The sequence below is a fragment of the Sarcophilus harrisii genome, chromosome 4 (assembly GCF_902635505.1).
Source record: "Sarcophilus harrisii chromosome 4, mSarHar1.11, whole genome shotgun sequence".
In the NCBI taxonomy this organism is placed as follows: domain Eukaryota; kingdom Metazoa; phylum Chordata; class Mammalia; order Dasyuromorphia; family Dasyuridae; genus Sarcophilus; species Sarcophilus harrisii.
Window position 1 is genome coordinate 44,473,954 of NC_045429.1, and position 22,024 is coordinate 44,495,977.

A 22,024-nucleotide genomic window follows, 5' to 3' on the forward strand; every position below is an offset into this window, starting at 1 on the left:
GTTGTGATAAACGGCTATATGAATGCATGTATAAAGTACTAAATCAACTTATCAGATAATGGCATTGTTATGAGTAATATTGCAGCAACATAACTATATACACAAAAAAGATGTCCTCCATCACATACTGTAAGACTGAAGGACCAGAGAGTCAAAAAAACTATTTCTATATAGGCATAAATGCATCTGTATATTAAATATAGTCATGCATGAATTAAATATGAGAACACCTTAAGGCAGACCCAGAAGGTCATGGTATATATGAAAAAACTAAGCAAATTATGAATCTTACTGAGAAAATCAACATCCACTGTATTGAAAGAATATTGAGCATTGATTTGGCAAGGCAAGGTCTGTTACTAGAATGAGAAACTAATAGCTACTTATGGAATATCTTTTGAATGACAGCCATAATACAGAAAATCTTATATTTTTCATGTTCTAAGTATGTAACTATACAATAATTAAAACAATTATGATGAGAACAATATAATATCCTATCAGTATGGAGTTATATAGTCTTAACTCTTTAAGTTTAATGGTAAAGGAGTCCCCACTTCCCCAAATAAAACATTTCATTTAATAATTTACTACAAAGAAACATGCTCTACAATATTATGAAAGAGGTTTTAGGCCGAAGCATTAATAGATTTCATGTAGAAGGAAAAATGGTTTGTTATCTTCCTTGGGGGTTCTTGTCTGACACTAAACCAGTGACGTTCCCTATTCTCTCATTCCTAAATATTACCATTCCACGGGATAATAAAGAACTACATAAAAACCCAAGAGATAAAAGAGATACGAATTCTGTATAGCAGCAACACTAACAAGGAAACAGAAAAGAAAGGAGCAAGATAACATTTTCAATGAGCTGTAAGTGAAAGAACACTAACAATTTTACTAGACAATAAGAAAACCCTTTGGGGGAAAAAAATCTACCTAAATCACAGAATGTCCCTACTACTTTCTTACTCCCTATAAATTAAGTATGAACCAATCTGAGAACTTGAAAAAAGATTTGCAACTAATAAGCTGATAGCTGGATAATCAACCTTCCCAAATGTGACTTATAAATATATAATAGGTAATTTTCTATTTTATATTATGACAAAATTGCAAAATCTCTAGAACCATGAGGGACTAGAAGCCATCTGATCCAGCTTAACATCTGGACAAGAACTATAACTATGAGACCAACAATAAATGTTCTTACACCCTTTACTATGAAGAGCTAGAGTAATGCAATTCCCTAACTTATAAAGTGAAGTTTTTTCCAAAAGAAGGATAGGTCAAGTATGTGCTACAACAGATGAGCTGAATGCATCATATACAAATATGCCTTTGAGATCCCAACTCTTTGATCTGTCCATAGGCCAAACAAATGAGTCTGATGTCTCTTACACATGACAGGCCTTCACATACTTGAAAGACAGGTATCCTATCTCCTTGGGTCATCTCTTGTCCAGGCAAGTCATCCCAGATTCCTTCAATTGATCTCTTATGATACAATTTCTGGGGCCTGTTTGCTTAGGGCCTTTTATTGTGCTTCAGTTGTCCAAAGTCCTTCCAGAATAAAAAAGGATTACTAAAATAAATAGAATATTCACACTTTCCTCAATTAAGCGCAATGTATTATGGGGAACCACTCATTTTTTCATTTTTGAATATTATGCCCATTTCTTTCTACCATTTCTACTATTATTTAGGCTGTCCTGTTATACCTTTGATCCTGTACCTTTTGGGACTATCATGATACATCTTTGATCTCAGATCTTTCTTGTGCAGTCCACTAACACCAACAGATTTTCCCACAGAAACTCCTGTCTAGCCTCCCTGAACTTATCCAGTAGTCGTGCAGCTGACTTAAACATAATTGTAGTTTCAATCCCTCCCTACTCATTTTCATCTTATTAAATCTAGGCAGTTTTCTAGCTACTGGATTGTGGTGGGAAATCAATTCTATCATCCATTGTATTAAACACCCCCACCCTGCTTCATTGCACCCTTCAATCTGATGAAGAAGTCATTTATGTCTTTATGAAAGTCACAGATGAATATGTTGAACAGATTCATGCAACCTCTGTCACTTGTTACCAGATGTAATTAAAAATATCTATATATATCAACAAAGAAAAAGATACAGAGAAAGGGGGAGGGAAGATATTAATCCTTACACATGGGCAAAGGACAATGAGCACTGAATGAGTCCGAGATGGAAGATGACTTGGGGGGGAGAAAAAGTCAGATCAACTTCTCACTGTGAGACTTTGGAGAAGTCATAACCTCCTTGGCCCTCAGTTTTTATCACTTACTAAATAAAAGGGCCAAACTCAGTGACCCCAAAGAATCACCCGACATCAAGTAATTCTGGTTCTCTGTTTCTTGTTTCTTCATGTAAAATCCAGATAATACTTGCAACATCTACACCTGTGAATTATTTTTAAGGATTATTTTAGGTCATAGATTTAAAGTGATTTCTTTTCCAAAAGCACAATAAAAATTATGTTATTACTTAGTCCTTTCAGATCTTACAATGTCTTAGTGATCCTAGGTTTGTAAAATTTATCCTATCTTATTTCAAGTTCTACCAGGTTCTACAAAACTGGAAAAACTTTAACTGCAGGTCTACCCCCAAAACTTCTATCCCTAGTCAAAGGACCAATTTTTCTAAATTTAGGGAAACTCAAAATCAGAATGCTGCAAGATAATAAATTCAGGGAATCACATCAATTCTCAAAGGTTATCTACCAAATCACAGAAGTGTTGTATTATGCCCTACTAGAAGACCTAACTAAATTATACATCCCTGAAATTTTGAAGCACCAATTGTTCAAAAGGAACAATCAGAGAAAATCAGGGTCGGAAAACAGACTTACCAGCATCTTGCTCCATGACATAACTTATGGCTGAAAACATGGCAGGGTTTGCTGATTTGATGTCAGAGGTCTTGGATTCAAATCCTAAATGTATTATCTAATTACTACCTTTGTGAACTTTGGTAAATCACTTCACTTGTCTATTCCTCAATATTTTCATTTGAAAAATGAGGACCAGATGCCCTATGAAGTCCATTCCAAACTTAAATCTATGACCCAGTAGTCTACAACTTATAAATTGAGTTCAAGGGTCTGAGCTCAAATCTCAGCTTTGTCAATTACTAACTAATAGTCAGCCTACCTATCTGAGCTTTAGGATATCTATAGTTTCCCAATGACTCTTAAAAATAACTGTGAAAATAAATTATATAATAAAATTGCTATTTTAATAGTTGTACATATTTGATTTTTATTTTACATGACAAAAATATGCACTGATGGATTTTGGTACAGCTAAATATAGGATTTTTGTTTAAAAAAAAAAAAAAGGAATCACATACATACCAAAAAAATCACATTTAAGATCTATTTCTTAAACAAATGAACTTAAGTGTCATCTCTTCCATTCACCTCTTGTTCCCCAATATTCATCAGATTCTAATGACTTCCTGTTACTTTTAGGATTAACTATAAACTCCTTTAGCTTACAATCTCTTCTAACCTGACACCTGTACACATCTCTAGATTTCTTACACAATACCACTCTGTTTACTGTGATCAAGGCCATCCTTGTTATCTCTTGCCCAAATGACATTACCCTCCCCTCTTCCATGTTTTTATATTAGTATCTACTTCCTCTCTTTTTTTTTTTTCCCAGTGGAGGTTGTGGGGTTTTTTGTTTGTTTGTTTGTTTGGTGGGGAAGGGGAAGAAGATTGAGGCAAGTGCACTGAAGTAATATGTCCAGGGTCACACAGTTAATAAGTGTCTTGAGGTGGATTTGAACTCAGAACTTCCAGACTCCAGTGCTCTATCTACTATATGAACCTAAGGCAAGACTCTTTGTGCCTATCTAGTTAAACCCCCCTTCTTTAAGAGATATGGAAATCAAAGCTCTGAGAATTTAAGGACTTCTTTGCTTTAGAGTCCCACAGGCTGAGCTAGAATGCCATCTGATTCTCTCACACTTAACACTGCTGTTCCTTTCACAACATTGTATGTAGTTAGTACTATCCACAGCCAAATTAAAAAAAAAAAAAAAAAAAAAAAAAGTATAGTCTAATAGTCCCAACTACCTTTTTATCTTTGATCAAATATAAGTGTATTTATAGCCATTATTTGGTCTTGAGAACACAGAAGTTGTATTTTAGATCACTACTGGTTAGAATAATCTCAAATGATGATTTGACTTAGAACTGTTCCTATTGCCACTCAGAGGATGCCAAGTGTGAAACTGCCCCTAAGGGGAGAGCAGAGACAAGTTCTTTGGTGTTGCTTCCTTATAGAGAATGATTTTGACTCTCCAGGATGGTAGCCACAACATACAAAAGTCAGAAAGCCACACATTAATGAGAATTATCAGGAGGCACTGACAGTTCCCACATGGCCTTCTCTGACCCTACAGAATCCAGAAGAGATTTGCTTTACCAATTTTCAGGAAAAGGAAGGAAAGGGATAGCTCCCTTTAATAAGACAATGTTTCTTTTGAGGCTTCTAAGAAGCAAGAACATGTCTAGATGTACTTGATATGTATCTCTGTCTCTAGTTCTTTCTTTTTGGAACAAAAGGATAATTACTCAGTTCCTTTTCAGGATTTCCTCTCCGACCTAGAATGGAGCCCTTCATTTAATAATCTAAAATTCTCACCTAGCATGGGAGATGGCCAATTAGACACGCTGGCCATAGCACAGTTGCTTTTAGAGTCCAGAACTATGTTTAGTGGCTCTTTTCTGTTCCACTGCCATACAAATGTACCCCTCAACCCTGCCAGCTCTCTTGAAAAGAGCTGGAGCTGTTCTCAAGGGGCTAGGGTGAGAGGATCAGAGGAAATTCATCACCTAATGGAAAAATAACTCCAAGTGTTTGCTGAACTGATGGCAGGTTATTTTCCCCCAGATAGATCTCATCCTAATGAAAGAATGTGAGATGTGTCCTCTGTCTATTTGGAAGTTTCACAGCTTTCATCACAACCTCTAGTCTCAGTCACTGGAGATGAGGAACACAAATATAAATATAGGGTTTCCCCCAAGTTAGGAGGCAAAGTTTTATAGCAAACAACCACTAAATACAACTGCTAAACTGAACTCTCATTATGCAATAGTTCCAATAACTCCTTCCATCTGAACTCAAAATCCCCCCACTGGAGTCCTGGGTTCTGATCAAGGAACTCTCAACTTATGGCTTTTTGCTATTGCATAACATTCCCTAGCCATCTCCAAACTAAGCTGCCAACCACCTTAGTTTTCACTCCTCTTCTCTGCAGAGGACCAGAGATTTGAGACTGGTCCCAGGCTATCCCTAAATCATGATGCACAGGCCACATACCCTTGAAACTCACTTTGCTTTTGAAACTCTTATGTCCTGTCTTCCCCTAAGGGAATGCAAGCTACTCTTTGTGTGTTTGTTTTTTGCTGAGGCAATTGGGGTTAAGTGACTTGCCCAGGGTCACACAGCTAAAAAATGTTAAGTGTCTGAGGCCAGATTTGAACTCAGGTCCTACTGACTTCAGGGCTGATGTTCTATCCACTGCACCACCTAGGCTGCCCCCGTTTGTTTGTTTTTACCAATGCTTGGCACAGTCCCTGACACACAGTAAGCATTTAACGAATAAATGACTTTTCATTAATTCAATAACTGAAAAACAAAATTTACAACTAGACTACCCATCAATCATTTAGCAGACACTTAGTACAAAAGTCTACTGTGCGCCAGATTTTGTACTAAGCACAGTTCTAGAGGATCCAAAGATAAAGAACCCAATTACCTGCTTTGAAGGCACACAGTAGCCAGCAAAAATGGTAAGGTATAGACACAAGTAATTACAGGACAAGACAGGAAAGATTAAATGCTCTAAGCAAAGAGTTCTCTCTGCAAGGTCTAAAGAATGAGAGGCTTAATCAGTAAGATATCATTTGGAATGATAATTATTTAGTTATTCCCTATGGCTTCCTTTAAAGATGGGATCTGCAAATGAATGGAAAAAAAGAAATATAAAGACCCTGGATTGGGGTAAGTTTAAAGAGATTCTTTCCTTCCAAGGAAAAGGTCATGAAAAGGAAACTCAGTAAACAACACTTCCATGAAGCTCTGATTTGGATATTCAGTTACTTTAGGAAGACTGAATGATCAATATAAGAGTTGAGAGGGTTTTATGTCAAAGAGTGTGTAAATGCTGGAATCCATAATGGATAATTATGTCTGCCATAACATAGTGGTAGATCTGTGACTACATTTCAATAGTTATATTTTGATAAGTCTCCATCTGCCATCACTTTTTCATAGCAAATTATATCAAATGTTTAGTATGTAAAGGTGTTTAGGCAGCTTTTTTCTTCATACACTTTTCACATGCTTCTCATTAGTCTCTACTGCATCCCTGTGAAATGGGTAGGAGGCTACATTATTGGTATCATTTTATAGACTCGGTCATAGGATTGAAGAGGAAACTGGAGGAAACAATGGGGCACCAGGAGAAGAGGAAGCCTATTCGAAAACACAGAATTACACGCTCAGGAGGAAGAAGTAAAAAAAGAAAGTAGTGTTCCTAGAAGACCCCTGTTCTTAGGAAGAGATTTCAACGCCCAGCTGGCCAAACCTTTCAATCTTTTGTGCTCAGAGTTCCTCGTCAGTAAAATGAGATTGATCCTGTTTGTCCTCGTCACAGAAACATTGTAAAATGAGACTGAGGGCACTTGGACTACTCAGAAAAATGCTCTCTTCAAATGCAAAACAATGGGCTACATTGTCCATTTGCATCCAAGAAAGGGCAAGCCATATGCCTTCCCCAGGAGAGAAGGGAGAAAAACATCCTTCAGCTTAATCCTCAGCAAAAGGGAAACCAGCCTGGCTTCCATTCCAACCACTCACAGCTGCATGTTGGCTGAGAAACTAAACTGAGTTATGTGAAACAGGGCATAATTAGATTCTCGACCTTCCCCCACACCTGCTGTAGCAGAATGAGCCAGGGAACAAACACTAAACAAGAACCACCATTTGCAAGTGGCTTGAAGCACAAATCCATACCCACACGGGATACCACTGTACCTCCTTCCCCAAATGCTCATCAGTCAAATCACTCCTTTGACTTAATTGGTTAATTAAGGAAGATTGGTATCCTAGATTGTAACTCGAAGAAACTAAGTTCCGATCCCAGTTTAGTGACAATATCTGAGTGACTGGAGAATTGGGAGATACAAGCCTGAGGTTTGAATCTCAGCTCTGCCCTCTGCCAGTTATTATCAACTATATAGTCTTAGGTAAGACAACTAACTTTTCTGTGCTTTAGTTTTCTCCTCCATAAAATGGAGCAAGAGGAGAGATGAATTTACAGTGATCTGTTTCCTCTAGATGTAAGTCTATGGCCAAAAGATTATGTATCCGTAAGTATCCATAACACACTTGGCAAACCTCAAAGTATGATAGAAATGCAAGTTAGTATCCTTCTCCTACCTCAGGTCATATTAACTATGTTAGAGCCAAGTCTCTGCATCTATAAAAGGAGGGGGTTGAAAGAGATCACAGGTATTTCCCAGGTCCTCTAAGGCCTTCAGTCTCTTCATCCGGTAAAATGAAGGTTGAATTAGGTGATTTCTAAAATCCCTTCTTTGATTCTATGCTACTAGTTATAAGAAGTCCTTGTTAAAAATGCAAAGATGATAGCTAGAAACAACACATCAATCCATGTGTAAGCTTTACCCTATTAGCAAGAGCCAAAGTGTGGAATAAGAAAGGGGAGACAGTTAGCTTTAGAATGGGTTTCATTCTTCCCTTTGGAATTAGCTAAACAAGTCAACTGTAAGCAGCCATGACCAGATCAATCAATCAAAAAATGAGCGCCTAGTATGTATAGACCTCATACATAGCTGGCTGCATGGTTTAGATAAATTCTGTAATAATTAAGATATGCTTTTTACCTTTCTTTGGATCCTTAGCACTGGGCTCAGTGCCTGTCATATAGTCATAGGTGCTTGCTTGCAAAGGAGCCACAAAATAGAATTTGATAAAAATAAAAGAAATAATCATAAATTACTAAAAATACAAATGCTTTTAAAAATATTTGAAAATTTGGACATTTAAAAAGGAAGGAAATATTTCCTTTGGAATACAGACATTGTCAGTGACTAAAAAGGGTCCAGAAATTCACAAGACATATCTCTTTATATGCACTGAGGATGAATGAGTCAGTTTCTTGACCACTGTGTTCTAAATGTCAGAACTCATAATTACATTATAATACATGATTATACTTAACCATGATCATAATTATATTCTTATAATACATAAAGTACATGAATATCTGTGATTTCCCTCAGCACAGAGAATTTCCTTCAGCTCTGGGAATTCCCTCTGGCAAGGCAAATTACATTGCCTTCTGAGGTTCAGAGAAAGGTGACTTGTCCAGGATCGTACAGTTATTAAGCATCATAATGGAATGATGAACCAGGTCTTTCCTCATTCTATCTGTCAAGTAATCTTATTCCAATTTTAATATTCTACTGAAAATGATTTTAGATATTAACAATTTTTAAATGTAGAGGGCCGAACTCTGGAGAAGTATACTTGAAACAGGGTGTTAACTCAGTGGAATTGATGAAACAATGGTTATCTAGTTTACATATACTTAGTATTTATCATGGTGTGATGTAACAGTTCTACAATTGATAAAATTGTAATAGGGTATTTAAACTGAGGACAAAGTCAGCCACAGACATTCTATATTTGATCTTCCTCATGGTGACTTCTCCTGCCTCTTGCACTAAGTGAGACTGGCAGACTGGGGGCAGAGGGAGTGGGGCGGGGAGACTCGGTCAGACTATGACAGACACAGACTGTGTAAGAAGAGACAATAGAGACTTTGGACTCCATTCTTGTCCATTCTCGTGGTGTCTATCCTGCTAAGAGACCAAAGCCCTTCCAGAGGACCTTCAGAAAGCTAGCCCGAACATTGTATTTAAATAGCAAGGGTTTTGGTTTTTTTTTTTTAATTTTAAATTAATGTTGTTCCTTAAAATTAGGTGGTATTTTATTATTCAACAACTATAGAAACAAAGAAGTGATGGTGTAAATTAAATCTGCTGCTGGTTTTCAACTTAGTTTTGATAAACATCTTATTAAAAAGGAAGCTGAAACTACTAGTTCTGACTGAACTCCATGAATATGGCTGGACATGAATTTCCTTGAAAAGATATCCATCTAGGTTTATTCTGCTTGCTAAGAGAGAAAGATGATTGATTGATTGATGAAGACTAAGTCTCTTTTTCTAACTCAGTATAATGGCGATTCCCACCTGTTCCTATTCCTGATGAATACAAAAGCTTTAACCTGTTTGTTGTTTATCTGCCCATGTTAGAAAAGATCTTTTTAAGCAGCCTGGCATCCCTCCCCATCCTGAGGCTTGCCATATTGGTGACAGATTTAGTGTGGACACCTGAGCAGTTTTCAGTCCTATTCTACACATCAGAATTACTGAACACAAAAGAGCCACTCAGCAAAGACTACAAGTGAGCTTCTCAACTTATTTCCATTTTAATCACTAACTGCTCCTGCTATTAATAAAATCCTCTGATTTCACACCATCTTAACCAATATTTTCTTTAAAAAATTCCTTTTGTTCTTTTTTTTTTTTAAACACATGTAATCTTTTAAGGAAATATTTTATTTGTCCCTTGAGATTACTCTGTTTAACCAAATCCATTACAGATAATCATATTTCTTTCTTTCTCGAGGTCTGATTCAAAGTATGTTTACAGTGGGACAATATGATTGCTGAAATGCCGCCTTCCTAAAAAATGTATACATATTTAAATGAACGCTTAAGTCCATATCTGAAAGAAACTTAACTTAGTGGGTTTGTTTTTGTTTTTGTTTTTTGAGATCACTCTTCAGTTAACCAAACTGAATAGAATCATGTGCCACAACCAAAGCTGGAGTTGTTCAGCAACGATGAAAATCACAGTTACATAACTGAGAATTGACCATGCAATCATTCTATAATCCTATTTATGCAACATGAATGTAAACATTTATGTACACAAGTGCATTTGTTCTTGGTGTGGGAATGTTGTCATACACGGTTTTCTTTTTTTTCTTTTGCATTTTTTTTTTTTTTGCATTTTTTTGTGTAAATCTTTTATTCCAAGTGATGGCTCACCAGGTAAGAGGGGTCTATCTGGAAAGGAAGAATATAGAACAAGAATATTCATGATAAGAACAGCTTGTGTTTTACAGGCACATTAAGGTTTTGCAAAGCATTTTACAAATATCTCACTTTATCTTCACAATTCTGCGAGTTAAATGCTGTTATCCCCATTTTATAGATGAAGAAGCCAAGGCTGAGAGCAGTTAAATGACTTTCCAGAGATTATTTGGTCAGTGTCTAAAACAATATTCAAACTCAGATAATCTCTCTGATTTCAAATCTAGGATTCAAATCTACTCTGCCACCTAGCTGCCTAAAGAAAAGGTATCAATAAATATAAGATACAAAATTATTACTTGTTTTGAAATAACTTGGATATACCCATACACGGGACCACGAATATTTAGAGATGGAAATAGTTTTTCATGAAAACAATAACTGGTTAATTTTTTCTTGGATGGTGCCTTATTTGTGCACCATAAGGAGCAGTAATTTTCAGATAACCAGAAGTGCATTTATACTCTACGGGCAGAGGGAAGCATATAACCTCAGGAAGCAGATAAACTGACTTTGCAAGCAACCAAGTGTCAGAAATAAAGTGACTTCCCTGGAAGGCAGTTGCCAGTTCAACTATTAAGGGTACTATCAAGGTGACTATTTAGTACAATATTCTTCTAAGGCAAGAAAAGAGTAATGCAGTCTAAGTCTTAAAAGAAATTCCACTGCTTAGAAAATGCTCATGTACTTTCTCACCAAATGCTATCTAGTAATACCACAAGTATTCCCAGAGAAGGAATCTAAATATCAATCTTTCCAAACAGACCCCACACTATTTGCCAAATCCCATTTACAAAGAGACTTACTGTGTCCCAGTTGCTATATATAGCAGAGATGTGATATGGAAGGGTCTTGGAATAAAATAGAAGGCACATTTCAATAATATTGTTTTCAGTGTGAGTATCATCATAAGCATTTTGTCCCTCCAAATAAAGAAAAGGACAATTTAAATATAATGGTAACATTGATATACTTTTAAAAAAAATGTGTTGATCTGTTCTTAATGCAAGTAAAATAGGTAACATTCGAAGAGAGAATTGTACACTCTTTCCTCCTGACAACCTTTTTAAATAGCCCATTCTTCTTAAGATTACAAAGAAAAAAACCACTTGCCAAGAAAGAAAGTTAATAAAGTAATCCCAAGTACGTGTGGGAAAGGATGGTTCTTAAATTCTCCATAAATAACAATATTTGCCATGAGCACGCTTTGAAAATGCAACAATGAACAGAGGGGACAATGATCCTCCCACTGAAGGGCTGTCAGCCTCCCTCTCTCTCCCCCTCTATTTTTGTAGGTCTATTTGAAGTGATACACCACTAGAATAAAACGGGCCTCTTCAAAGGTCTTTTCAGATATCACTAGAATAAGACTATTACAACCTCAGTTCCTGAAGTTTCCAACTTCTTTATTTTAAAAAAAATTAAGTACTGCTATTCTTGTCAACAAAATGTTCGAGTCCTTAATTTTTCATAATAGCATGTAATCAGCAATTATACATTTCTATGATTCAGCAATTATAAAGTGGGTTTTCTTAAGCTCTGTGTGGAAATACCCACTTGAGTACTTAAGTAGATATTTTGGAAACAGGTATATAGATGAAAGATAGTATGTGCACCTGCATAATGTCACAGAATATCAATGCTAAATAAAAGTCCAAGACCTGTACTGTCAAAAGACAAAGAAGACAATGTGGGAAGACAATGAAATGAATTACAACACCCATAGATTTATGGTAGTAATGCATATGTCTCCATCAAAACATGCTTCCCTGGGTACAGCCTTCTGGAGTTTCACATCATGTCTGCAGCACAAAATATAAAAACGGGACTTCAGAGGAAGAAATCATACACTAAATGATAGGACAAAATGCTCATCTGCCTAACTTATTTCCCCTAGCTCTAGAACTAACCCTTAACGGGAACAGAATTATCCATTCCTAAGAAAAGACAATGGCGTAGAGTAATTTAGAGATTTTTTCCCTCAACTTGAAAGGGAACCAAAGGCACAGGGAGCTTTAAAGAAATAGGAGAGAAAAAACTGTCCATTCATCAATTTCAGGACAAAACACCCTTTACTTCAAGTGCTTGCTTCATTATATCTCTAAAATTTCAAAAGTCTTCAACTTGAGGACATTCTATCCACAAGTTCAATAGCTGGTTCAAGCCCTTTAACAAAATAAATATATGGCTATGTGAGGAGGAATACTATTTACTAATATTTATATTTTAACTTCTTTGTAACTGCATTGGACAAGCTGTCTAACAATTATCATTAGAGACTGATTGCAAATATACCAATAACAAATCTGAAAAAATTTTTTTATTAAAATCATTTGTATGCTACTTAATGCAATCAACTGAATAGATCTTTTTTTTTTTTTTTTTTTTTTTTTTTTTATTTAATAGCCTTTAATTTACAGGATATATATACATGGGTAACTTTACAGCATTAACAATTGCCAAACCTCTTGTTCCAATTTTTCACCTCTTACCCCCCCCCCACCCCCTCCCCTAAATGGCAGGATGACCAGTAGATGTTAAATATATTAAAATATAACTTAGATACACAATAAGTATACATGACCAAAACATTATTTTGCTGTACAAAAAGAATCAGACTCTGAATTATTGTACAATTAGCTTGTGAAGGAAATCAAAGATGCAGGTGTGCATAAATATAGGGAATTGGGAATTCAATGTAATGGTTTTTAGTCATCTCCCAGAGTTCTTTTTCTGGGCATAGCTAGTTCAGTTCATTACTGCTCCATTAGAAATGATTTGGTTGATCTCGTTGCTGAGGATGGCCTGATCCATCAGAACTGGTCATCATCTAGTATTGTTGTTGAAGTATATAATGATCTCCTGGTCCTGCTCATTTCACTCAGCATCAGTTCGTGTAAGTCTCTCCAGGCCTTTCTGAAATCATCCTGTTGGTCATTTCTTACAGAACAGTAATATTCCATAATTTTCATATACCACACTTTATTCAGCCATTCTCCAACTGATGGACATCCATTCAGTTTCCAGTTTCTAGCCACTACAAAAAGGGCTGCCACAAACATTCGTGCACATACAGGTCCCTTTCCCTTCTGAATAGATCTTTAAAGATAAATACCTTTAAATAATTCTCAGTATGGTGCTATGTTTCTTAATATTTGTACCTCACTGTCCTCCACGGAAGGACCTTTGCCAGACCTAAATTCTGGTTTTCTTTTTTGTTTTTCTTTTTTCATGGTTTCATTCACAGAGGATGTTCCTCATGTGGACTACTATTACCAATGTAGATAGAAGCTGTTCTGAAACCTAGCCTTAGGCAATTGTTTAAGTCCCTGAGGAGCTTAGTAAGTGCCACAAAGTCAGGGAAAGGACCTGAGAGAAGCCCATTTGGTCTACATTTGTGAAAAAGCCTCCCTTGTACATCATACCTGATGAATATCTATCCAGCCTATATCACAACTGGGAAATGAATTAAGTCTTGCTTATTAGCTGTGTCTGCTGAACAACCTACCTCTCAAATACACCTCTTACCTAGCAAAAATAAAACAAAACAAAGAAAAAGAAAAAGAAAAACAAGACCATCAAAAAAAAAACATTAATTTTGTTAGAAAAATCTTTAAAGGAACCTCAGGAACTATCTATTCCAATTCTTAACTAAGAAAGATTTTTCTCTATAAAACACCTGACAAGTGAACTTCTAAACTTTACTTATATACCTCAAATGAGAGGAAATGCACAGTCTTCCAAGGGAACCTATTACACTTTGCTGAAGTTAGTTATAAGGCATCTTAACTTTAGGCGGAAAAGAGTCAATTATTGATTAGCTCAGTGGCTCAGACCCCTTTATAGTCTTAAAAATTACTGAACATCAGTAATTCCCAAAAAGCTTTCATTTATGTGAGCAATATCTATTGAATATACTATTTTGAAAACTTAAATATCAATATTATTATAATAAAAAATGTTTTTAATCTCTCAGGACTCCTGAAAAAGTCATGCTTTCATAAAGGGTGGATTAAATTGATAAAGGCCAGATCAATTATAAAAAATATTCAGAAACTACTTATACATACAGCAACTACATAAGCACAATGCTTATATACTTCCACTTTATAAAAGACAAAGTGATACTTACAAATAAAAGAAATTCTCTTTGCTTTTTTTTTTCCACTTCTGCAAAATAAGAAAACGCTTTTCATGGATATTTTTACCTCTATTTTTTACTAATCTATAGAGAAATGAGAATATTTGGAAAAACCAAATTTATGAGAAAAATCATAAATCTACTTTGGGATGTATGCACAGGTAGGGGCAGGTGGGAAGAGAAACACTTACACCTGTGATTGAAATTCTCTCCCCTAATAATTTTAGTTATTAAAAATATGAAATCTTTCCCACAAATGAGATGAATAAAAACATAATTTAGAAGAAAAATAGTAGGATAGAAAAAAATTTACATATTAATGACAAAAATCTGACACCCAAAATATTACTGAAATCACTGGTCTGGAAAAATAAAACAAACAAAAAGCCCAACATATATACAGAACTGAGGAAAATATAAAAGCCCAACAAACATTTCCTAGATAGTTGTAGGATATGACATTTTCACACTATAGACCTCAAGAAAACATTCTCCACATTAACTAATGGGAAGAAAAGAGCAAAATGATACAACTCTGAGGTTTCACTAGGCTTTTATTCACATGAGGCAATTATCAAAGATGATAAACAATGGGGATGAATATTCAATGTGAGAGATATTGTGAGAACATAGGCACATTGATACAATGTTGATGGAGTTGTGAACTGATCCAAACATTTGGGATGTAAATTTGGAATTATACCCCCAAAAAACAATTAAACTGTCTATACTGTCTCTCTTACTTGGTGCGTGTGACTTTCCCATATTTATGTCAGAGGCTAGATTTTTTTACTTCAGTCCTTCCGGGCATTAAGACTGCTCTTCTGTCCCCTGCCACATACCAACTTTTCATAAATACAAAATGTGGACAGTGGTTTGGGTCTACCTAGAGATCAGAATCATTTTTCCTATATTTTGGCCAGTAAATAGGCACAGAACATGCACAAATTTTTACCTTTGTGTCATAATTTTGAAGGCATCTGGGAGGTAGCAATCTGTATTCTCCATCTGGAAGGGGTCTGCATCACAAATCTTATCATCTGTTCTTCCATAGTTAGCACTTTCAATCATGATGACATCACTTCCTGGACATCGGAGGTCGATGGAGTAACCCTCACAGGACAATTCTCGTCTAACTAATCCAAATGGCAGTGCTGCACGGCTGAAACCTATATAAAAAAAGAGTGAAGATTTAATAAATATTCACTCACGGGAAAGAAAAAATTGACATAGAATTTTCAAGTGGTTTGTACTAATGCTACGTGGTAGCTCTCAAACAATTAGAAATTACTTATAAAATATAGATTTGCTTTGGAAATAATAACAACAGTGGTAGTTATGTAGTACTTTAAAGTATTTGAAGTTTAGTAAATATTTTAACTCATTTAAGTCACACAACAATCCTGTAAGATGGATTTATATATACTTAATATAATAACCCTACAGCAATAAAGCATTATTATCCCCACTTTACAAATGAGAAAACTGGGGCTCAGAGAGGTTGGAACTTGCCCAAGTTCACATAGTAGTGAGTATGAGAGACTGAATTTTGAAATCAGGCCAACCCCTTTACCCATTAGGAATCTATTATCATTATTATTAATAATAACTATAAATAAGACTTTGTGGGGTAGCACGTTTCTGTAAAAGCAATCAATTTCAAAGTTAGCAAATACAAGTAATAATAATAGTTAACATATATAGGTCTTGACGGTCTTCAAAGCAAGTTGTACATGTTCAGGATTGTCCCAGAAGTCTTAGTATAATTTTAATCTGTTAAACTTAAGACTAAGACTTTTGGGACACTGTATTATCTCATTTGGTCCACAACTTGATCCTGAAAGGGCTGTTATTAACCTCATTTTTTAGATGAGAAGATTTCAGACTGAAAAAAGGTTAAATGACTTATGCTAGATAATAGCTGTGTGCACATTTGAATTCAAGTCTGTGTCAGTATAATATTCTAACTTCCTTAGAGGATAGGACAAGACAAAGAAACCACCTTATTCAAGTTTATTAGAACTAATTATATTTAATATGCTCAATATCAAAGGAGCAGAGGGACAGTTTTCAAATGCAGTTATTTTACCTCATAAGATATATAATGCTATGTAACTGTGACATCTGGTACAGAAAAGTATATAATGTATACAAACTATACATAAAATATTTAATATGTTAGCCACCCCTACATTATTGGTAAAAAAAAAAAAATTCCTTCTCTTTATAAATGGATACATGTACACATGTACATTATATGTATGTGTATATAGATCTATGTGTACATGTTTGTTCTCTCTCTCTCTCTAGTTCAGGAAGCAATAAAAACGATACATTGTAGAATGGAGCAAAAGGAGTCATGTGAATTTGGTCTAAATGACACCACTTTGGAGAACATACTAGGAATCAGAGTCTTGGACTCACACAAATCTCTGGTGTTTAATATTAGTATAACCAAGTCATCAAGTCTTACTTGGCCATAGTTTCCTCATCTATGAAATGAGGGGCTCTGACTAGACTCTCAGGACTTTTTAAACTTATCCCATTCACATCCTCTTTTCATCTGAGAAATTCTTACATGACCCTGAGTATATGAAATAAGTATACAAATCAAACATTTATGGATAATAAATCATAACTTTGTGACCCTCACATTCAGGTACAAGATCCCAATATGATCACAGCCCACAGTTTAAGAAGCTGGGGACTAGATGATGTTTAAAAATCACTTCCAGGTTCACACCTATGATCCTAGCCATTAAAAATGGCTTTGTAATGCTTTAAATAGTAATATTAAAAATGTGTTTTATCCTTAAGGCAATGCAGCTAAAATCAGGTCAAAGTACTAGATTACACATAATTTCCTTGTATTAATATTATTCAAAAATTATATTTTACTTCTAACATTTATATGTTAAATGCATCATCTATGCTTCTTTACATGTTATTCTCTCCTTAACAATAAGTAAGATCCCTGAAATAGAGATTAAGTTTTTGTTTTGGTTGTTGCTGGGTATGAAGAAGAGTTTTTCTTTTTTTTTTTTTTTTTTGGGGGGGGGAGGGTAATTTTGCATTCCTAGTTTCTAGTAAAGTTCCTGGCACTCAGGAGGTAGTTAATAAATGCTTACTTGATTGGATTATTTCTTATTAAGAGAAAAACTTGGTTTCATCAAACTGAGAACAAACAAAAAATCACAACCTAAATTGAGTAATAGGATGTTAAGTAACCATTGGAAATGGTCAATGCTTACCCTAAACATCCTGAAAAACAAATTGAAACAGCAAGAATAGAAGCTGTGCAGGAGGCACTGAGATTTGTGGGTAACATTTACAGCCAGCAGAATGTTTACATTGTTTAAATAATACATTATGCTTTAAATATGCAAGCTTCCCTTGATGAAGTACAGCAGTATCCTAACATCTCCAACTGTGTCAATAATCAGTGAATTATGCCTACCTATTCAAACCAGAACGTACTTTGAAGATTTTGTTTAGGTTGTTGTCTGTCATGAGGCTATAAGAATTAAAATCCTTCAGTTTATGCTGAGAAAAGTTGGTATATAAGAAAACAAACAATCTCCACAATAAAAATAAAGAACCTTAAATTACAACAGAAAAAAAAATCTTTTAGAAGACTGAATTTTCTACTAAAACCTTTCATTTAATTCCTTTTCTTGCACAGGAAAGTCAGGCAAAATGTGCGGCATTGATTAAAAAAAAAAAAAAAAGTAACTAAGAGTAAGGAAAAGTGATATTCAAAAATGGCTTTAGATATTTTACAAGCTGTATGACCAGTGATGACAACAACCATCTTGTATCTTACAGAAACTGTCTAGGATTTATCTTTGAAATTATTTAGTTTCAACCCTGTGATCTGTGATGATGAAATGAGTTATAATCCACAACAGCCTTGCCACCCCACCTCACTCTCTCTCACTCTCCCTCATCCCTAAGTCACACAGTTCCTTAGAATATCTACGTACAAATCACATTAGTCCTCTGCAATTCTGAACCATAGGAGCAATTACAGGGTGAAGACTATATTCCGCTTTCTCAGTCACTACTTAAACCTGGTTTCTGTCTTTATGAGGGTACGCAGTACATAGTCGATTGCTCAGCTCAGATGACTGCCATTAACAGAACAAGTTTGTTCTCGAGGGCACACCTAAGGTATCAGCACCTATGGGGTCCTGATATGAAAAGGCAGGAGCTGACACAGCCAAAGGAAACAACAAAAGGCTAGGTGGCAAAGCTTTCAACACACTGAATGCAAAGCTATACAGATGTACCCCCAAAGGGCCTTCCTCCCCAAATCAGAAGTCTAACTATATGATCACTCACAATGGCATTTACACTAAATAAAATTTGTCATGTTTCTATTTCAACAAGGGGGAGTGGAGGGTAGGAGGAGAGAATCATAAGCATCCCAAATAGGCAATGTAATCGAATCCATCTCACAAACCTGACAATGGAAGAAAGAACTGGTGGGATGCCTTATGAGCAAAAAAATCAATATTGTCAGTTTATGCTGTGCAAATTCAAATACTGCCAAATAGCAGTGCTTAGGGTAAAAAAATCAACTCTTTTGCTCTATTTTTTTCCCTTTCTCAACAAATGATTTTAAAAAGGCAACTTTTTTTCCCCCCTAAGCTATAAAATGTCAAGCAACAACTACTCCCCATGCTTTAGGCAAGTGATTGGAATAAATACCTCTTGGCAACAGGTGCAGTGACTTAGGCCTGAAAAAACACTTTCACATTCATAAGATAACTCTTAATAAGCAGATGCAGCAATGCTACAGGATGGAAATCTGAAAGGCATGCATCTGAATGCCTGGCTTGGGCTTCATTTCAGAGCTTTTTAGAAATGAATACACTTGCTCCGTTGATAATTACTGTTGTCAGGAGCAACTTCATGCTAACTGATGAAGTTTCAAACATTCCCTTCTGAGCCATAATGGGGTCCACTATTCAGTCCACTGTTCTTATATTACTCTAAGAGTACCTTCTTCATTAGGTTGCCAGTTGAAAACAATACCCAACTTTTCTTCTGTTGTTTTTGACTAATTGTTTCCAGCTGCACCCAGTCATGAATACCACTGCCCATGCTGTCTATGGTCCAAGCTGGTGCTGTGCACGCTGATTACCGAGGACCTCCATGATACCCAAGCTGTGACTTCAAGTACAGGCTGAGAATTAAGTCAAGCAAGAGTCTATTACTACCTCTGACATATGCTATCTGATTCATTCCTGTTTATATATGTTAATCAGATGTCTTTCCTAAAATGGAGATGAGGAAAATGCTTAATAAGAAGAACATGGTTTTCCCCATGCTCTGAGCACTCAACTTACAAACAAACTTCCCAGGAAACATTTCCATTTTTCATGTTTTACTTATTAAGATTTGAAACTGAAAAGTGAATTTTCACTAAACCTAAAACAATAAAATAAACTAGTTCACTGGTACATAATCTTGAAGATTTCAAATACTTCCAAAAAATTCTCCACATTTCTTAGGGATGCTGAGTAAAATTTACAAAATTAGGTATGTTAAATATCCTTGTATCCTTGTCAATCTATTGTAAGGATAAAGAGTCTCAGTGAAAAGTAATAGCTGTGCCAAAGTAAACTTTGTGAATTCTGCAAATGTTAGAAAGAAAATTTATTTTACATATGCCACGTTCTGCCCCATTTACCACCCGGTTGTTTTACTTTACTAGCTTAGTTCTATTTAAGAAATCACTTGTCTTTAAAGGATAATAACCCAAATTAATCAAACTGCAAAGAGCCTAATATTCTTTCGTGCCCACTAGCACATAATTCTTTAAAACTGTCATTATCTAAGAGAGCGAACAAATTCTGACATATAGAGACAAAGAAACTACTTCTTCTGTCTAACTTACTTTGGCACAGAAAAAGAAAAGCAGAAAGTATGATTTGTTAGGCAATGCAATGGCAATCTCAATGCAGAAGTGCTTGTGCACATAAACTTAAGATAGCGTTCTTTTAGAAATACTAGACTTGTTCCAAAAGAAATAAACCACCTTATTTAACACAGTTAACGCATCCTAACATTAATTTGATTTCTAATGGAAATTTCTAAGAGAAAAAAGATACTTTTAAAAAGCATAGTGCTTACTTTTACCTTTTACTTTCATTTGTCACAGTCAAGTACCAATGTAAAATGCAAAGATATGAGTAGATGAAAAAATTAGCTCATTCCTAAATCACACTTTTAAAATGAATGAATGAATGACTACTGAATAGCAGTAAAGTCCAAGTCCCACAAACAGCCAGAAAATGCCAAATACTTTGAATCTTGTTTTTTTTTTTAAATCTAAGACTAAAAAAACAATCCCATATAGGCAAAGAGTACCATTAACTGAAAACTGTTGAAAATTATACCTAAGTTTCAGAATTGTCTTTAAGAAGTTATACAGAAAATCTTTCTAATTCTGTGATCCCCCACAGGGTAATAAAGTGGGCCAAAAACCCTGATCATTACACACCATTAAGTACAGAAAAGCAAGCCATTTCCCACCTGCATTCTCCTAACTCCACACTCTAAAAGAAAAAACCCCTCCAAAATATCTGGAATTGTTATCACATTTAACAGCTACAAACCCTAAGATAGTTGCAATTTAAATGTTGCAATAAAATATTGCTAATGTGCTACTGAACTCCAGCTTTGATAGGAAAACCGTCTTGGTTTACACATCTAACTAAAGAAGTCAAGAGCACAGGGTGGATTCTCTCTGATCCTGCTGGGATTTGGGGATCATAGAATAAAAATTCATACTCTTCTGTAACACTGTTAATCAGTTCCACAAAAAGTCAAAACTGAAGGAGGAAAGTTTATAGCAGCAGTATGTGATGCAAATGGAAGGTTTGTTCCTGGCAGTCGACATTTTTAAAAGCTCTATGGAGCCTGAGGTTTTTAACTGGACTGGACTGATGGTATATTTTACCAGGCTTGACACACAAAGAACAAAAGGGGTGGGGGAAAGAGTTCTTTCCTCCTCAGAAGCCTTGCTTCAGAGCAATAGAGTAGGAAAAAAAAAAAAGTCAAGTAAAAATTCACCTCCCCCTTAATGCTCCATTTTACAAACATTAATTAAGATTGTCCAGAAATATAGCATAGTTTTCCCAAGAGAAAAGAATCCAATCTGACCTCACAGATACCCAGAGGGTTGGGTCAAGAACTGCTTGGGGCTCTTCCAAAGGAAGAGGAAAGGGAAATAGAAAAGAATTTGGGTGATTCTTGCAGATTCAGGAGCCAGATTCTTAGGATACTATTACTAGAAGCCAGAGGCATGTTTTATAGAAATTTGTATTCATCTTTCAGAACTTTTCCAGAAAAATCTTCCAAAGAGAAGACTATTCAAATTGGGCCCCTGGAGGTGGTTTGGGCTGATCTCAGGGGCTAAAGGACTTTTATAAAAATAAAAATAATAATAATAATAAGTAATTCATCTAAACAGTAGTTTATAGGTATACACTCAAAGGTGTGCAAAATGATTTATATACATTACCTCATTTCATTATAACAAAAATGTTTTAGGGTGGCTGCTATTTTTATCCCCATTTTATAAATGAAGAAACTGAGCCAATTACCTAAAATGAACTTAAAAAAAAAAAAAACTCTTAAGAAGTCAG

At 35.4% G+C, this 22,024-nt stretch overlaps 1 protein-coding gene across 24 annotated transcripts in view; it reads right to left on the bottom strand.

The window, feature by feature from the left end:
• Positions 1–22,024, bottom strand: part of ADGRL2 (adhesion G protein-coupled receptor L2) — a 223,119-nt gene that overhangs the window by 84,772 nt on the left and 116,323 nt on the right. For all 24 annotated transcript variants that reach the window (XM_031936761.1, XM_031936764.1, XM_031936774.1 and 21 more), the window contains exon 3: positions 15,325–15,538. In XM_031936761.1, the coding sequence (XP_031792621.1) occupies positions 15,325–15,538 (214 nt within the window). The remainder of the gene's footprint in view (positions 1–15,324; positions 15,539–22,024) is intronic.